The sequence below is a fragment of the Pogoniulus pusillus genome, chromosome 25 (assembly GCF_015220805.1).
Source record: "Pogoniulus pusillus isolate bPogPus1 chromosome 25, bPogPus1.pri, whole genome shotgun sequence".
Lineage (NCBI taxonomy): Eukaryota > Metazoa > Chordata > Aves > Piciformes > Lybiidae > Pogoniulus > Pogoniulus pusillus.
In genome coordinates this window covers 1368476-1387635 of record NC_087288.1, presented here as the reverse complement: position 1 = coordinate 1387635, position 19160 = coordinate 1368476, and the positions used below count along the sequence as shown (strand labels likewise).

General features: G+C 52.5%; 1 protein-coding gene across 13 annotated transcripts in view; it reads right to left on the bottom strand.

Moving 5' to 3' along the window:
- ADGRB3 (adhesion G protein-coupled receptor B3) overlaps nt 1–19160 on the bottom strand; it is a 444111-nt gene that overhangs the window by 178232 nt on the left and 246719 nt on the right. For all 13 annotated transcript variants that reach the window (XM_064164125.1, XM_064164131.1, XM_064164132.1 and 10 more), the window contains 3 exons: nt 12128–12274; nt 11092–11167; nt 8581–8683 (listed from right to left, as the gene is read on the bottom strand). In XM_064164125.1, the coding sequence (XP_064020195.1) occupies nt 8581–8683; nt 11092–11167; nt 12128–12274 (326 nt within the window). The remainder of the gene's footprint in view (nt 1–8580; nt 8684–11091; nt 11168–12127; nt 12275–19160) is intronic.

Here is a 19160-nt window from a genome sequence, read left to right as displayed (position 1 = left end):
ACACAGTTCAAGAGGGACAGGGATCTGCTGGAGAGAGAATCAGAGAATCAAGCAGGTGGGCAGAGAGCTCCAAGCTCAGCCAGCACAACCTAGCACCCAGCCCTGCCCAACCAACCAGACCATGGCACTAAGTGCCCCAGCCAGGCTTGGCTGCAACACCTCCAGCCACACAGACTCCACTACCTCCCTGGGCAGCCCATTCCAATGCCAATCACTCTCTCTGACAACAACTTCCTAACAACATCCAGCCTAGACCTGCCCTGGCACAGCTTCAGCCTGGGTCCCCTTCTTCTGTCCCTGGCTGCCTGGCAGCAGAGCCCAACCCCACCTGGCTACAGCCTCCCTGCAGGCAGCTGCAGGCAGCAATGAGCTCTGCCCTGAGCCTCCTCTGCTGCAGGCTGCACACCCCCAGCTCCCTCAGCCTCTCCTCACAGGGCTCTGCTCCAGGCCCCTCCCCAGCCTTGCTGCCCTGCTCTGGGCACCTTCCAGCACCTCAACATCTCTCTGCAATGGAGGTCCCTTCCAGCCTATAGTACCCTGTGAGCCTGTGACTAGGAACATACTCTGAACAGAGTCAGCAGTGGTTTGAAGGAACAGGTGGAATCTCCTGTTTCTGTGTGTCAGCAGCAGTGCAGCTCTCTCCTGAAGAGTGCTGGTGCAGCAGGTAAAGGTTGGGATAAAGAAAACACAACTGTGAAGGAATAATGTACTAATGAATCATCATCACCTATTAAATATTTACATCCACTCCTTTGTCAAAGGCAATAAAGGTCCCCTTGAAGATAGCTGTGAGAGAGGCATTTAGAGGAATTCTGGTCCTCTACTTCAGGCCTGGGCTGAGTGCATGTTCTACAGGGCACTTTCTGCTAACACAGCAGCACACAAACAGCAACAAAGGATGCTCCACTCCCTGAAGTGTTCAGAAGGGAAAGAGGAAGGGGCAGAGGCAGCAGGACAAAGAACTGGACAACAGGTCCATGGAGACTCAGAAACCAGGCTCCTCTGTCACCACCAAGAAGCTTTCAGATACACTGCTAGAAGAGGATACAGAATCACAGAGCCACAGAGCCATAGAGTCAGAATGGTTTGGGTTGGAAGGGACCTCCAAAGCTCATCCAGTCCAACCCTCCCTGCAGTCAGCAGGGATTATCTCCAACTAGAACAGGTTGCTCAGAGCCTGTCAGGCTTCACTTTGACTATCTCCAGGGATGGGACCACAACCACCTCCTTGGGCAACAACTTGCAGTGTCAGAATCACAGAATGGTTTAGGCTGGAAGGGACCTTAAAGCTCATCCAGTTCCAAACCCCCTGCCACGGGCAGGGACACATCCACCAGCCCAGGTTGCTCAAGGCCTTACCCAGTCTGATGCTAAACAGTTTCGGGGAGGGGACATCCACAGCCTCCCTGGGCAGCCTGTGCCAGTGTCTCACCATCCTCACTGCACACAATTTCTTCCTGATCTCCAATCTGAATCTCCCCTCCTCAAGCTTCAAACCATTTCCTCACCTCCTACCACTTGAAGCTCCTGTAAAAAATCCCTCCCCAGTTTTCTTGTGGCCCCTTCAGGTACTGGCAGGCTAAGTCTCCCCAGAGCCTTCTCTTCTCCAGGCTGAGCAACCCCAACTCTCCCAGTCTGTCCCCACTGAAGTGCTCCAGGCCCTTCCTCATCTTTGTGGCTCTCCTCTGGACTCTCTCCAGCAGCTTCATGCCCTTCTTATGTCCCCAGAGGTGGACACAGTACTGCAGGGTGAGGACTCACAAGAGCAGTGCAGAGGAGCAGAATCACCTCTCCTGACCTGCTGGCCACACACCTTTGGAACTGGCTGCAGTTCTGGAGCCCCCAGCACAAGCAGGACAGGGAACTGTAAGAGCCAGGGCAGAGGAGGCCACCAAGATGCTCAGAGGGCTGCAGCAGCTCTGCTATGAGGACAGGCTGAGAGAGTTGGGGCTGTGCAGCCTGGAGAGGAGAAGGCTTCCAGGAGACCCTGGAGTGGCCTTCCAGGATCTGAAGGGGGCTACAGGAGGGCTGGGGAAAGAGTTCTTTGCAGTGAGGGTGGTGAGACACTGGCACAGGTTGCCCAGGGAGGTTGTGGAGCACAGAAGCACAGAATGGGATCAAAGATCACATTGGGTGCTTCTGTGCTCCACAACCTCCCTGAAGGTGTTCAGGACCAGGCTGGATGAGCCCACGAGCAACCTGTTCTAGCAGGAGGTGTCTCTGCCTATGGCAGGGGGTTGGAACTGGCTGAGCTCTGAGGTCCCTTCCAACCCAAACCATTTTCTGATTCTTAGCAGCAGGTACTCTACAGTTCATGCTGACTACTCCCACCCAGCAAACTGAAGAAAATAAACCCCACAGTAAGTACAAAATGGATTTAAAAGGCCATGAGAAAGAAACCTACAAAGCAGAGGGAAAGAAAATGCTTTGCAGGAAGCTGCAGCACAATAAAACTACTGCTGCTGCTGCTGCTGCTGCTGCTGTCAGATCATTCTGCTCTCTTCAGAATGTATTCAAATGCAACAACAACAAGAGGTTCTTTGGCCACTGCAGTCACTAATGAGTAGCTAAGCAGGAAGAGGGAAAAGAGGATAAATATTCCTCCTGTTCCTTAAGCAGATCCTGAGTGAGGGTTTGCTCTGCCAGACCTGGCAGCTCACAGCAACACCGCAGCCTTGCAGAACTTCTTCCTCTTTTGACATCCTGATCCAGTATGCTCCCAATGGCTGCATGGGGCACGAGGAGGCTGTTTGCCAGCTGAAGGAGGACACAGAGCTGCTGGGGAGTCCAGAGATGGAGAGTCCAGAGCAGGGCTGGAGCAGCTCTGCTGTGAGCACAGGCTGAGGGAGCTGGGGGGGTGCAGCCTGCAGAGGAGAAGGCTCCAGGGGCACCTCAGAGCTGCCTGCAGTGCCTGAAGGGATCCTGCAGGAAGGCTGCAGAGGGACTTGTGCTGAGGGGGTCTGAGCCAGGCCAAGGGCAATGGTTTGGAGCTGAGGCAGAGCAGGGGGAGACTGGGGCTGAGGAAGAAATTCTGCAGCTACAAGGGTGATGAAGAGACTTGGAACTTCTCCCTGTGAAGAAAGGCTGAGAGCCCTGGGGCTGTTTGGTCTGGAGAAAAGAAGGCTGAGAGGGGATCTGAGCAATGTCTGTCAATAGCTGAGGGCTGGGGGTCAGGATGAAGGTGACTGGAGCTGAGGAAGAAGTTCTTCACTGCAATGGTGGTGAGAGTCTGGCACAGGCTGCCCATGGAGGCTGTGGATGCCTCTTCCCTTGGGGTGTTCAGGGCCAGGTTGGATGAGGCCTTGAGCAGCCAAGTCTAACCTAGCCAGGTGGGGTTGGCTGATTCTATGATTCTGATTCTTCTCCCAGGCAAGCAGCAACAGAACAAGGGGACACAGCCTCAAGCTGTGCCAGGGGAGGTTCAGGCTGGATGTTGTTAGGAAGTTTTTGTCAGAGAGAGTGATTGGCATTGGAATGGGCTGCCCAGGGAGGTGGTGGAGTCTGTGTGGCTGGAGGTGCTGAAGCCAAGCCTGGCTGGGGCACTTAGTGCCATGGTCTGGTTGCTTGGCCAGGGCTGGGTGCTAGGTTGGGCTGGCTGAGCTTGGAGCTCTCTTCCAACCTGCTTGATTCTATGATTCTGTGATCCTTCTGCCCATGGCAGGCAGATAGGAGAAGAATATCTCCAAGGTGCCTTCTGAGCTAAGCCATGCAGTGATTCTGATTCTCCACCCTTAACTTGTTGCTCTCCTTTGCAGAGTCCGTCTGGACCAGGCCTCCTGGCACAGTCTGCTCACTCTGCTGCCATGGAGTTACCTCCATCAGGCCTGGTTCTGTGTGGGCACAGCAAACTCATCACACTGCTGCCAGTAGCTCCTTACCTGGAGCTCAGGAAGCAGCTCTGTGTCCATTCCTGTCAGCGACTGCTGCAGTACTGATTCCTACCCCCCAGTGCAGCACTTGGCCACCTCAAACCCAGCCATATGTGTGTGGATGTAGCTGCAAATATAGCTCTGCCTGGCACACACAGCTCAACTTCAGAGGTGACTGGCAACCTTGACAGCTTTGCAGCACGATGCCAACTGTGTTCTGGAGCCAGGGTTTTCACTCTCGTTGGAAGCTTTGTGTCCTCCTCTGCTGGTGCCTCATTACTTTAGTGTCTCTGAAGAGAACTTCTGTGCTGCCAGGAGGTGAGAGTTCACATTCTCTCTGGAGCAGAGAGGATTGGGTTTAAAGAGAGGAGTTTGGAGTCTGCTTTCTCAAAGTGCTGGGGAAATGGGATCACGTTTCTCAGCGTCTTCACAGGGCCTGAGCCCAAATCTCACCTGCACTGTCCACTTCTGCTGCCCCCAGCACAAGAAGGACATTGGGATGCTGGAGCAGGTCCAGGAGAAAACCATGAAGATGATCAGGAGGCTGCAGTGTGTGCCCTGTGAGGACAGGCTGAGAGCTGGGGCTGATCAGCCTGGAGAAGTGCAGGCTCCAGGGAGAAGTTACAGCAGCAGCCTTTGTGTACCTCAAGTGGACTACAAGAAAGCCAAGAAGGGACTTCTGACAAGGGCTTAGAGTGATGGGATGAGAGAGAATGGATTGAAGCTCGAGGAGAGCAGATCCAGACTGGAGATGTGGAAGGAATTCTGCACAGTGAGGGTGGTGAGACACAGGCACAGGTTGCCCAGGGAGGCTGTGATCACATTGAGTGATTCTGTGCTCCACAGCCTCCCAGGAGGTGTCCAAGGTCAGACTGGATGAAGCTTTCATAGAATCACAGAATCAGGCAGGGTTGGAAGGGAGCACAAGGAGCAGCCAGTTCCAACCCCCTGCCATGCCCAGGGACACCCTACCCTAGAGCAGGCTGCACACAGCCTCAGCCAGCCTGGCCTCAAACACCTCCAGCCATGGGGCCTCAACCACCTCCCTGGGCAACCCATTCCAGCCTCTCACCACTCTCCTGCTCAACAACTTCCTCCTCACCTCCAGCCTCACTCTCCCCACCTCCACCTTTGCTCCATTCCCCCACTCCTGCCACTTCCTCACAGCCTCAAAAGTCCCTCCCCAGCTTCTTTGTAGCCCCCTTCAGATCCTGGAAGGCCACAAGAAGGTCACCTGGGAGCCTCCTCTGCTCCAGCCTGCACAGCCCCAACTCTTTCAGTCTGTGCTCACAGCAGAGCTGCTGCAGCCTCTCAGCATCCTCCTGGCCCTGTTCTGGACACACTCCAGCATCTCCACATCCCTCTTGTCCCAGGGGCTCCAGAGCTGGATGCAGGACTCCAGGTGGGGTCTCAGCAGAGCACAGCAGAGAGGCAGAATCACCTCCCTGGCCCTGCTGCCCACACTGCTGCTGCTGCAGCCCAGGCTCTGCTTGGCTCTCTGGGCTGCAAGTGCACACTGCTGGCTCCTGCTGAGCTTCTCCAGCAGCACCCCCAAGTCCCTCTCCTCAGGGCTGCTCTCCAGCCACTCACTGCCCAGCCTGGAGTTGTGCTTGGCATTGCCTCGACCCAGCTGCAGGACCTTCCACTTGCTCTTGTTGAACCTCCTGAGGTTTGAACAACCTGGCCTAGGGAGAGGTGTCCCTACCCATGGCAGGGGCACTGGAACTGGATGAGCTTTAAGGTCCTCTCCTACCCAAACCATTCTATGCTTCTCTACCTAATGCACTGCAACCCACACTGTCACTGTGGTCAGCTCTCTGTTATCCTTCCATTTCTCTGCCAACCTAAACACCAGGCTGCATTCCAAACAGAACATGCAGCTGTGATTCCCACTGCCTCCACCAAAGGAAAAAACCCAACCCATCCCCTGCTTGTATTAATAAACTACTTAATTAGGATATAAAACCAAGCAATGATGATAAATTTCAAGCTAATTAATATTTGAAGGCTTCTTTGGCTTCAACTCATTAAATGATCACATTTGGCCCACTTCTTATCTGCTTAATTTAATCAGTGGATGGGGAGGGAGAGGAACAAATGTGTGGGTATGCTCCTCTGTGCTAGCAGGGATTGTTCTAGAGGCTGCTTACAAAAATCAGTATTAAACCAATTTGGCAACAAAGTGTTCTGAACAAGAGGCTTCAGGAACCAAGGTTGGAAAACAGCAATAAAGAGCAAGAAAATCCATTCCAAAAATCAAGCAAAAAACCCCAACCCCCAAAAGAGATGATAGGGAATGTCTACAATTTGCTCTCTGCTTAATAATTAATCAATTCAATGATTTTCATTTGCTGGCTAGTAATTAATCTGTTCCATCATTAGCCTGCAAGCAACTCATATGCAGTGTTGAAAACCTAAATCACACAGAAGCACAGAATCACAGAATCACAGATCTTAAGGGTTGGAAGGGACCTCAGAAGAGCCTCCAGTCCAACCCCTCTGCAGGAGCACTCAGGGCAGGGCACACAGGGACACAGCCAGGAGGGGCTTGGAATGGCTCCAAAGGAGGAGATTCCACAGCCCCTCTGGGCAGCCTGCTCCAGACTCCAGCATCCTCACAAGGAAAAAGTTCTCCCTCCTGTTCCCTGGCACCTCCTCTGCTCCAGCTTGCCCCCAGTGCCCCTTGTGCTGCCCTTGGCCAGCCCTGAGCAGAGCCTGGCTCCAGCCCTGCACACCTTTAGCACAGACTGAGGGCAGCCCTCAGGCTCCTCTGCTCCAAGCAGCCTCAGCTCCCTCAGCCTGTGCTCACAGGAGATGCTCACTGCCTGCAGCAGCTTTGGGGTCTGGGTTGGACTCTCTCCAGCAGTTCCCTGAGCTCCTTCTTGAACTGAGAGGGCCAGAGCTGGACACAACACTGCAGATGCAGCCTCAGCAGGGCAGAGCTGAGGGGCAGGAGAACCTCTCTCAACACGACTCAGTTTTGTCTTTCTGTGGCACATGAAGTTTGTTCTATTACAGCCCAACTAAAGAAATTCTTCTTTTCACCTGAGAAGAATACAGCAAAGAAGATTCCACAGCAGAGACTCTGCTATAGCTGAGAAGAAAAACTCAGCCTGGAGGCAAGAAACACTCAAACCCACAAAGAGAGCTTGGAGTGCCAGGATGAGAGGGAGTGGATTGGAGCTGGAGGAGGGCAGATTGAGACTGGAGATTACAAAGAAGTTCTTTGCAGTGAGGGTGGTGAGGCACTGGCACAGGCTGCCCAGGGAGGTTGTGGATGTCTCCTTCCTGAAGGTGCTCAAGGCCAGGCTGGACAAGGTCTTGAGCAACCAAGTCAAGCTGAGAGGTGTCCCTGCCCAGGGCAGGGAGCTAGGAGCAGATATCACCAAGGTCCTTCCCAAACTGAGCCAAGCTGTGGTAGTTCAATGCATCTCCAACCTCAGCTCTCTAAGCTGAAGGGTAAGTGGAGGCTAAGCCTTCAGCACCAGAATCACCAAACCTTTATAAGGACATTGCTATGGCAGAGCTGCTTTCCAGAGCAGGATTTTGCCACTTTCTCTCATCCCCAGGTGGATCAAGATCTTACATAAATGTACTGTGTAATTCCAGTGTAAGGACTGCAAATTTCCTTCCAAGCACTTGACACTTCTCTGCATTAAATGATAGGAGGAAAACTGTGCCAAAAGGGGAGGAAAAAAAACGACTTGGCTGTGGTATCTACTGGCAAAGGCCTTGCCTTGATGCCTTGCCAAGACATGAGCTGATACAACAGCCATTAATATTCTGTGGCTGAAAGGCTGCCAAGGCAAAGGGACAATCAATGCCTCTGATCTGACCTTTGGGAACTACAAAGTCCCACTGAATTCCCAAGATTTGGGAACCTAGCAAAAGCTTGCTCTGTAAATGACTCCAAGGCTTGGATTCAAACAAGACAAATCATAATGAAGGGATGCCCAAAAAATTCCCTCTCTCAGAATCTTCTACAGTCTCAGCTTCTGGGGACAGTGCTTCCACTTCTGTCTTAGTCCAGGCCTTGTGTAGTGCTGGGGTTGGGTTTTCAATGCTGGTGTGCTGCTGGTCGCAGAATGGGAAGGGTTGGAAGGGACCTCAAGAGGTCCTCCAGGACAGGCAGGATCCTGTCTGCTTTGCCAGGATCACCCAGGACAGGGCACACAGGAACACATCCAGGTGTGGATGGGGAAGGGGGAGGAGGAAGAGGAAAGGGGAAGGGAAAGGTGGAAGGGGAAGGGGGAGGAGGAAGTGGAACGGGAAGGGAAAGGGGAAAAGGAAAAGGGAAAGGGGAAAGGGGAAAGGGGGAAGAGGGAAGAGGGAAGAGGGAAGAGGGAAGAGGGAAGAGGGAAGGGGAAAGAGAAAAGAGGAAGGGGAAAGAGGGAAGAGAGAAGGAGAAAGGGAAAGGGGGAAGGGGAAGGGAAAGGAGGAGAGGAAAGAGAAGAGGAAATGGGAAGGGGGAAGGGGAGAAGGGATGGGGGGAAGGGGTGAGGGAGAGGAAGGGGAAGGGAAAGGGCAAGGGGGAAGGGGAAGGACCTATAGATGCATGAAACACATAAACAGTCCCTTCCAATTCTTTCAGCCTGTTCCTGGGCTGAAGGTTTGGCAGTTTTACTACATGCTATTTAAAATATTCCCCCTTCTTTGTCTCCTCTGCTGTGCCAAACACCCTGGGAAGAGCATGGACTGCCCTGGTACTTACATTGGAGAGATGAGCCAGTTCTATCTCCAGGAAAGAGTCAGTGGTTTTGGGCTCAGGCCGGATGGTGACCACAATGATTTTGGAGTTAACGACGGTAAAATTCCTGTAAGGCAGAAGAAAACCAAGGGGGAAACAAAGGCTTGAACTCCCTCTGAGCTGTGATCAGGCTTCTGATAGTTAAAGCAGCATCTCATGGGGAGTTTCTGTGATTCTAGCTGACAAACACTGAGGAAGGAAACAGAGACAAAGCCAAATGTGGCTGCTCAGCCTGGAGAGGAGAAGGCTCCAGGGAGATCTGAGAGCTGCAGTTCAGTCGCTGAAGGACACCTCCAGGCAGGCTGGGGAGGGACTGTTCAGAAGGGCCTGTGGGGACAGGGTGAGAGCAATGGTTTGGAAGTGGAGCAGGGCAGAGTTAGGTTGGACAGCAGGAGGAAGCTCTGCACAGTGAGAGTGGGGAGAGATTGGCACAGGCTGCCCAGGGATGTGTCTGAGGTCCCATCCTTGCAGACATTCAAGCTCAGCCTTGCTGTGTCTCTGTGCAGCCTGCTCTAGAGGGAGGTGTCCCTGCTGCCTGCAGGGGGTTGGCCAAGATGAGCTCTGAGGATCCCTTCCAACCCAGTGCAATCTGTGAATCTAACTGTGCCAAGGCTGGAGAAAAGAAAGCTTTGAGGAGACCTTGGAGTGGCCTTCCAGGATCTGAAGGGGGCTACAGGAGGGCTGGGGAGGGACTACTGAAAAGGTCTGGTAGTGACAGGATGAGGAGGTTTAAACTGGCAGAGGGAAGACTGACACTGGATGTTAGGAAGAAGTGAGGGTGGTGAGACACAGGCACAGGTTGCCCAGGGAGGCTGTGGAGCACAAAATCACTGAATGTGATTGAAGATTCTGTGCTTCTGTGCTCCACAACCTCCTTGGAGGTGTTCAGGAGCAGGGTGAATGAGGCCTTGAGCAACCTGCTCTCGTGGGAGGTGACCCTGCCTATGGCAGGGAGTTGGAACTGGCTGAGCTTTGAGGTCCCTTCCATTCTAAACCATTCCATGATTCCGCCCCTCAGCACCACAGCTCTCAAACCCCTCCAGGCACAGGCATTCAACCACCTCCCTGGGCAACCTGTGCCAGGCTTGCAGAACCCTTTCAGTGAAAAAGTTGCTTCTTAATGTCCAACCTAAACCTCCCCTGGTGCAAGCTGAGGCCTTTTGCTCTCATCCTCTACGTGCAGTGCTGCTTCCAACACCTTTTGCTGTCCAGAGAGAAGCCAACAGAGAACCTCACAGGAGGAGGCACTCAGAGGTAGGAGTCCTCAAAGCAGGAGGCAGACAGTTTAGCTGTAATTACCCCAGACAGCACAAATATCATTTTGTTGTCACTTTTTAATTGCCTTTTTTGTTTTGCCCTCTAGGGAAGTGGCATTTAGGAGAAGATTGCCATTTTGATGGATCACTGAAACAGGAATTGCCATGGCTACAGTAACAGGAGCTGAACTCAGCAGGCACTTGTCTCATCACCAAATGAAATGGAATTACTCTGCTGGGGCAAGGTAAGAATCCCAGCCCAGCTGCACTCAGCCCAATCATGTCCTGCAAACACAATGGAAGTGGGGGTCTGTTTTGTTCAGTTCCCAGGTTTTTTCCCTTCCATTGCACTTTGAGGGCTCTCACACTGCTGAGCAAACAGCTCTCTGACTAACATTTCCTCCTTAGCAAAGCTGCTGTGTCTCCTGTAGAAGGAGAGTAACAACAGTCCCTTACTGCACATGCAGGAGCTGAGGATCAGCAGAACCACAGAGGGCTGAAAGGGACCTCCAGAGATCATCCAGTCCAACCCCCCTGCCAAAGCAGGATCACACAGGAATGCATCCAGGTGGGTCTTGCAAGTGTCCAGAGGAGGCTCCACAACTCCTCTGGGTAGCCTACTCCAGGTGGATCTGGAAGGTCTCCAGAGAAGGAGATTCTGTAACTTCTCTGGGCAGCCTGCTCCAGGCTTGGCTTCAACACCTCTGGGGACAGCAACTCCACCACCTCCCTGGGCAGCCCATTCCAATGCCAATCACTCTCTCTGACAATAACTTCCTCCTCACATCCAGCCTAGACCTGTCCTGGCACAGCTTGAGGCTGTGTCCCCTTCTTCTGTCCCTGGCTGCCTGGCAGCAGAGCCCAACCCCACCTGGCTGCAGCCTCCCTGCAGGCAGCCAGCAGAAATCGTTGTGATGATGTTGTCAATGTGCAAATGATGTTCACAGAATCCTGGAATGGCTTAGGTCAGAAGGGACCTCAGAGCTCATCTACTCCAACCTCCCTGCCATGGGCAGTGATGCCTCTCAACTAGACTCAGCTGCTCAAGGCCTCATCTAACCTGGTCCTGAGCACCCCTAGGGAGAAGGCAGCCACAACCTCCCCGAGAAACCCATTCCAGAGGCTCACCACCTTCTTGGCTGTCTGCTTTCACCCTGACATGTAGCCTATTTATGAACACAGAGAAGTCAATCCAGATTGTATTTGTGCCATTTCTTACCTCAAAGTGGGCAAAATGAGCTCCAGATTTTTGTATAGCACTGCTCCAAGTACAAACACAGTTGATTCATCCAGTTCTGAAACGAGGAAGGAAGAAAAAGAGTTTTAGACTCCCTTCCTGAAGCCCTCCCTAGCACAAACCCTGCCTACAGCATTTATCTTCCTGCTACAAACTTCATTTTCACCAAACCATCATCGTTTCCCATTACACCCTGGAAGTCTGTCATAAAGATGCAGCACTGTCAGGCATAAATCACAAGATTTAAGCCACTGAAAACCACCTCCTGTAAGAATCCATCTCCGTGTACTGACATCTCTGCTGCTTCATTTACCTTTGTAATTAAGGCTCCTCAAAGGCTGCCTTTAGAGTTTGATGCCCAGCAAAGAACTTCTCTCATGTCAGAGATGAGAGGAAATGGCCTCACATTGCACCAGGGGAGGTTTAGATTGGGTATCAGGAGAAACTTCTTCACTGGTAACAGGGGTACCAAAGGCTGGAACAGGCTCCTCAGGGAGGTGCTTGAACCCTCAGCCCTGGAGGCGCTGAAAGGCCACAGAGATGTGGCCATGGTTGAGCCCCAGCCTGGGGAGAGTTAGAGAATGGTTGGACTGGGGCATCTTAAAAGGCTTTTGCAACCAAAGTGGCTGCATGATCTGCACTGCAGTGCTATTTGGGAAGTGTACTTGAGGCCAGGGCAACTTGCCTTTGGCCCAAGCTGGAATGGCCCAGCCTGCTGGAGTGCAGCAGCTGCAGAGGCTTCAGCAGAGCTTCAAATCACCTCATACCCCCACAGGTCCAATCCTGGGCACAATTACTAAGCCCTGGCTCTTTGGCACAGAAAATGAGAGGATTTCTGTTCCAGGTCTGTCCAAGACACTGAAACTAAGCCCCATCATGTCCCTCTGGGATAGACTCTGCCTCCTTTAGAAGAGGGCTGAGATAACCGCTTCTGCTTCAGGCAGCAGTCCTGGACCCCAGCATTCTGAGCTCCCCTGCTGAAGCTGCACCCAAGGGACAGGCTGCTCTGCTTCTTTACCTGTTGACATCGGGGTGAAGATGTTTTTTGGAATGACAACCCTGTCTTCTGAGTTCCTTGCCCAGTCAACCATCCCCTTCCTTCCTTTCATGGGGAAATTGATGTCGGTTAGCACGGAGGCAGCAGGAAGCTTCTGGATGCTTGCCACTAGTTCAGAGAAAGGAGGAAAACAAATGCAGTGATGGCCCAGCCTTCAGAAGCATCACACTGACCACTGCAGAGCAACAGCAAGGATAGCTGCTAACACATCTGAGGCAAAGCAGGGATTCAGAGGAGGTTATCTGGCCCAGAAAGCGCTTCCCATGCGGTTCAGCTCTGCAGGCCTTGTGTGGCATGGCTCAGCTCTGCTGTCAGCCAGAGTCTGATGCACAGAGATGAGTGAGTGGCTCAGCTCACACCCTGGAATCCACACAGAAGGACAAGCTCCTGGTCTTCAGAGCAGCTTCTCACATGATCAGATGTGACAGTGGAAGGAAGAGGATGCTGCAAATTGCTCTGGGCAAGGCAACAGCCAGAGCCAGGCTGGTGGAGCAGTACCAGAGCTTTGCTCCTCTACATGGGCACAGTTTCAAGGCAGATCCATTAAAGGAGGTACACAATGAAAAGACCTCATTGCTTCCACACCAGAAGGGAGCAATTCCACAGAGCCCCTGATTTCTTTCCCTTGACAGAATCACCCACATTCTGAATTCTTAATCATGTCATTTGTTTTTGTCCACTGAAGAGAAGGGAAAAGGCAAACCAACTCCCTCAGCAGCACCATGATTGTATCTGTAACAGATACAGAAAGCCAGGGGAAAACCAGGTCCTGGATCTAATAATAGGCAGTTTGCAATCTTGTTTACTCATTTTCTCTCTGTTTTCCAGCTCAGCTATCATCTGGAAATCAGTTTTCAGCAGTGCTGGCAAATCTAAGCGTGACTCCATGGCAACACTGTCAGGGTCTAGTAAGACTCCAACTACCCTGAAGGAACAGACAAGGCTGCTAGTGTCTAGGTACACAAACACCACTTCTGGAGCACTACCTCTCCTCTCAATGTGGCCACACTGAGAGACATCCCCTGGGCACTACTCTTCCTGAGGAGGAGGAGGACCAGAAGAGGCCACAAAGAGGATCAGAAGGTTGGAGCCCCTCTCCTATGGGGGCAGGCTGAGAGAGTTAGGGCTGTTCAGTTTGGAGGAGAGAAGACTCCAGGGAGACCTTAGAGCTGCATTTCAGTAGCTGCAGGTGACCTCCAGGAAGGCTGGGGAGTAACTCTTCAGAAGAGGTTGGAGTGAGAGGATGAGTGATAGAAACTGGAGCAGGGAAGAGTGAAGTTGGACATCAGGAGGAAGTTCTGCACAAAAAGGATGGTGAAATATTGGAACAGGCTGAGCAGGGATGTGGCTGAGGTCCCATCCCTGGAGACATTCAAGATCAAGCTTGATGTGTCTGTCCCTGGGCAGCTTGCTCTAGCTGGAGGTGTCCCTGCTGCCTGCAGGGGAGTTGGACAGGATGAGCTGGCACAGGCTCACAGATGTCAGGGGTTGGAAGGGACCCAAATTGCTCATCGAGTCCAACCCCCTGCCAGATCAGGACCACACAATCTAGCTCAGGGCACACAGCAACACATCCAGACAGGCCTGGAAAGGCTCCACACAAGGAGACTCCACAGCCTCTCTGGGCAGCCTGTGCCAGGGCTCTGGGACCCTTCCAGGCAAGAAGCTGCCCCTTGTGTTGAGCTGGAAGCTGCAGCTTCCATCCATTGCTGCTTGTCCTGTCCCAGGGAGCATGAGCAGACCCTGTCCCCCCTCTCCTTGCTCCTGTGTCTAAGCTGGATGTTGTTAGGAAGTTGTTGTCAGAGAGAGTGATTGGCACTGGAATGGGCTGCCCAGGGAGGTGGTGGAGTCTGTGTGGCTGGAGGTGTTGAAGCCAAGCCTGGCTGGGGCACTTAGTGCCATGGTCTGGTTGCTTGGCCAGGGCTGGGTGCTAGGTTGGGCTGGATGATCTTGGAGGCCTCTTCCAACCTGGTTGATTCTGTGATTCTATGAAATGAAGAGGCTAAGAAGATGAACTCTGCAAATGCATCCCTTGTTAACTGAGTCTCAGCTTCCAACTGGCCTGGCCATGTGTCAGATAGCCACAGAAGTGGGGTGGCACTTGAGGGTACTTCAGGCTTTCTACTCTGAAACTACCCCACTGGGCTTTGCAGTGTTAGTTACAACCTCCCCCAGGCTCCAGTGGGCAAAGACATTCCCAGCCCTAAAGGGATGCTCAGGCTTGGGAATGTGCAGGTGGTGTGCGGAGGGAGAAGGCAGGCAATGGATTCTGTCTGCCCATACAACCAATGCTTCTGCACAACACAGTAACAGGCTAAGAACTGAGTTTCATCTATGTTTTTTTTCCCCTTGGCCATGGCTCTTCAAATCCAAAAGAGAATTTTGCTTTCACTTTGCACAGAAATGAAACTAAACCCAGGCTTTTGTTTAGTTTCTCATGATCAAATCCAGCCTGGACAAGACAGCAGTGGAGGCTGTAGTTGCAGAGTGTTTATCTGTGTATCTAAGCTATCAATTTATCTAATTAGCCAGCAGAGCCTTCATATTTCACCCACCTCTGGGGTGACAGGTTCCCTTTAATGGAATAGGAAATCAATGCTGCTCAGTGGAATTCACTCTGCAATATAGGAATAAACCCAACAGTTAAAGAGTGGATAAATGGGGAGAGCCAGGACAGGATCCTCCAGACTGTCTGCTTTAAATGGGGTCATTCATCATGGCACCTAAGCACCCCTCACAACCAAAGATCCCAGAGGACTTGCTCATAGTTAGGTGATGAACAACACAAACCAGAACCATTTGGCTACAGCTTAGGGTAAGGAATCCAAATACATCATCCTCAAGGTCCCTTGCAACCCAAGCTATGAATGTGTTGGTTTCTGCTTGGACTCAGTGATCTTAAAGGTCTTTTTCCAACCTAAATGATTTCATGGCTCTATGCTGCTGTATATTCCCACTCATGGGTCAGTGCAGCCTTTCTTAGAATCACAGAACCATAGAATCAAGCAGGTTGGAAGAGAGCTCCAAGCTCATCCAGCCCAACCTAGCCCCCAGCCCTGGCCAACCAACCAGACAAGCCAAGGAGAGCCAGAGTCACATCCATGGTGCTGTGTGTTTCTGAGTGAGCTTCATGTGCTGTCATTCCTCTTTACTGTCACTCTGCATTCATGCTACTAAGCCTCAGGTCTCCCTTTGCAGCTCTTGCTTTGTCCTGAAGCCCTTCTCAAGGAACAGGAGAAGTCAACATAAAACAAGACAGGACATTGAGACTGGTGGAGGCAAGAGAAGGAGCTGGCTTTGAAGTGTATGAGTGCTAATGTTACAGAGAGGTGAAAGCCATGGTGGTGCTGAGAGGGCAAGGCCACCTCCAACACTGCTTCAGACTGACTGAGCAGTGAAGGTGAAGAAATGAAACCTTTCTTTTCACCCCTAAGGTGACTGCAACATGTGCTTTGCTGGTGATCCCAGCTGATAAGGAGAGAAAAAAAGAGACTGAAGGCAGTGTTAAGGTAGCAAGCTCAGAAGGTGGGAATGATGATGAAGCTGTCATCAAAGAAAAGGAGAAACAAGACAAGCTGAGAGGGATCATTTCTGTGTGCATTTATCAGGGCTACTGATGATCACAGACCCACTAAGAACTCTGAGAGAGAGAGAGAGACAGAGAGGAGGTGACAGTAAGGGGGCAAAGAGGCAAGAAAATCAGCAGCAGGATGGATAAAAAGGTTCTCTCAACACGACATTGCTCAGGGAGATGAAGGACAGAGGCAGAAGGAGTGCTTCCCAGAAGCAGGAAAGTGCAGGAAAGGGAAGATGGTTGCTGTCTTACCTCTAAGGAAGTGACAACCAAAGCCTGACACTGAGGAATCTAGAAGGATGTGAGCAGGATCAGACAGGACACTGAGAGGTGCTGCAAGCAGTGAACTCCCTGGCGTGGCTGCGGAAGGTTTGATGTGCAAAGGGCACACAAGGAGGAAACAAACCAAAGCAGGCTCTGGGTAGTAGGCTAGAAACAGGTCACACAATCATGGATAAAGGTTGGAAAAGACCTCCAAGATCACCAAGTCCAACCTTCAACCCAACACTGCTATGCCCACCAAGCTGCATCTCCAGGTGCCATGGCTACACAGCTTCTGAACACCGCCAGGGATGTGACTGCACCACTGCCCTGGGCAGCCTGTTCCCATCCCTGACCACTCTGGCAGCAGATCATTTTTACCTCATCTCCAACCCAAGCCTCCCCGGGCTCCATTTCAGCCATTTCCTTATCACTTGTTCCATGGGAGCAGAGCCCAAACCCCCACCGTGCTGCAGCCTCCTCTCAGGGAGCTCTGTCACAGAACCACAGAGTGTCAGGGGCTGGAAGGCACCTCCAAAGCTCATCCACTCCAACCCCTGCAGGAGCAGCATCACCCAGAGCAGATCACACAGGAACACATCCAGGCAGGGTTTGAATATCTCCAGAGAGGGAGACTCCACAGCCCCCTGGGCAGCCTGTGCCAGGCTCTGCCACCCTCACAGGGAGAAAATTCCTCCTCATGTTTAAATGAATCTTCCTCTGCCTCAGCTTCCCCCCAGTGCCCCTTGTGCTGTCTCTGGGCACCACCCAGCAGAGCCTGGCTCCAGCCTCCTGCCACTCACTGCACACATTGATACCCACTGCTGAGGTCACCTCTCAGTCTCCTCTCCCAGCAGCACAGCTCCAGCCCCCTCAGGCTCTGCTCCCAACAGAGCTGTTCCCTTCCCTTCAGCAGCTTTGTGGCTCTGGGCTGGACTCTCTGCAGCAGTTCTGTGTCCCTCTGGAACTGGGGGACCCAGAACTGGACTCAGCACTGCAGATGTGGCCTCAGCAGGGCAGAGCAGAGGGGCAGGAGAACCTCTCTCGACCTACTCACCCCAGCCCTACTGCTGCACCCCAGAGAGAGCAAGGAGGTCTCCCCTCACAGAAGGGCAGGGATCGGAAGAGACCTCTGAAGATGATGGAGTGCAACCAGGAGCAGCTGAAGCAGACAGCCCCAGGAGGGCTGCTGGGCAGCAGGCTGAAGAGGAGCCAGCAGGTGCCCATGGCTCTTGCTTCTCCCCAGAAGCCAGCAGCTGCCTAGCAGCTGCTGCCAGGTCTGCATGGGCAATGCCTCCAGGCAGGGCTGGGCATGGGCATTCAGATGATCTGAAAGAGCTTTGAGCAGCACAGGTCTCCTGTGCTCCATCTTCACATTCAAGCCATGATACCAACCTCCCTCAGAGGAATCCCTAACTAGGGCTCTGTTTTGTGGGAAGGTGTCTAACTCATCTGGAATGTTCTCCAGGGAGGAGATAAAGTGGATTAAGACCTGCTTAAGGGCTGGTCTCAGGCTGTCCTGGGGCACTGTGGAATCTAACTGCCAGGCTAATGCACACATGCTTTATTTAGCTTGTTTGCATCGTGCACAGCACCACACACACTCAGGACTTCAGTGGGACACACAGACACTCTCCAGCACCAGTAGCAGGCTCTACTAATTGGAGTAAGTTTGATTTACTCACTCGCGTCGTGGGAATCTAAATTAACTCTCATAACTCAGGAGAAATATCTCATAGAGTCATTATGGTCACTCCAATAAAACAACTGCACCACGAGGAGAGGCTTTAAAAAACAGCTAAGTAGAAAATGGAGGCTATAAAGCACGAGAGGGCTGGATTATTATGGGCTGTTGTAACGCAGTCACATGAATCACGATGGCACCGGGACCTTGTGCTCGGCTCCTGTCACCCAGCTCGTGTCAGCCCATCCACAGCACCCCCCCTGCTTCTGCCCTCCCACTCCCCCCCCAAACAAGAAGCTTTCCATGTTTATCAAAGTTGTGGGAGGAGGAATCAGAAAGTTCCAAGCAGCTGAGAAAGGAATGGAACCAACAGCAGCCTAAGTCATAGAATGGGTTAGCTTGGAAGGGACCTCAGAGCTCAGCGAGTTCCGACCCCCTGCCATAGGCAGGGACACCTCCCCCTGCAACAGGTCACTCAAGGCCTCACCCAACCTGCTCCTGAACACCTCCAGGGAGGTTGTGGAGCACAGAAGCTCAGAGATCTTGTGCTGAGCTGGAACCTGCTGTGCTGCAGCTTCCATCCATTGCTGCTTGTCCTGTCCCAGGGAGCAGTGAGCAGAGCCTGTCCCCCCTTCCTGACCCCCAGCCCTCAGAGATTTATAGACATTGATTCAATCCCCTCTCAGTCTTCTCCAGACTAAGCAGCCCCAGGTCCCTCAGCCCCTCCTCACCAGGCAGTGCTCCAGTCCCCTCATCATCCTCACAGCTCTCCCTTGGACTCTCTCCAGCAGACCCCTGTCCCTCTTAAACCGGGGAGCCCAAAACTGAATGCTGTATGATGCCTGCATCATCAAAGGCCATCATGCCTAAATCCATGAGGGTGGTGGAGCACTGCAGCAGGTTGCCCATGGAGGTAGCTGAGGATATATTTAAGATGAGGCTGGACAGGGCTCTGGGCACCCTGATCTAGTGGAGGATGTCCTTGCTGACTGCAGTGAGCTGGACTGGATGAGCTTTGGAGGTCCCTTCCAACCCAATCCCTTCAATGACTCTCTGGTTCTGTGGTTCTATGATTCTATATCCTCCTCTAGCAATGCAGATGCACTCCTGTGTGCCCTGAGCTAGACTGTGTGGCCCTGCTCTGGCAGGGGGGTTGGACTGGCTCATCTCTTTGGGTCCCTTTCAACTCCTCACATGCTGTGAGCTGTGATCTGAAAGCTTCCTGGTAGTGATTCTGTGATGCTACTGCCAGGTCAGGTTGATCCCAATCACTGGCACAGTCAAACCCAGGAGGCAGCCAGGGAACAAAGAAAAGCATTTCCTGCCTTCCAATAACACCTGACCACTTTTCTAAGCCCCAGCCACGGTGGCTTTGCTAGCACAGGTCACTCCCTGGAGCACCTGACAATCAAGTGTTATTTTTACATCATCCTTTTCCCATACCCTGCCCAAATTACAGCACTGCCACCCAGCAA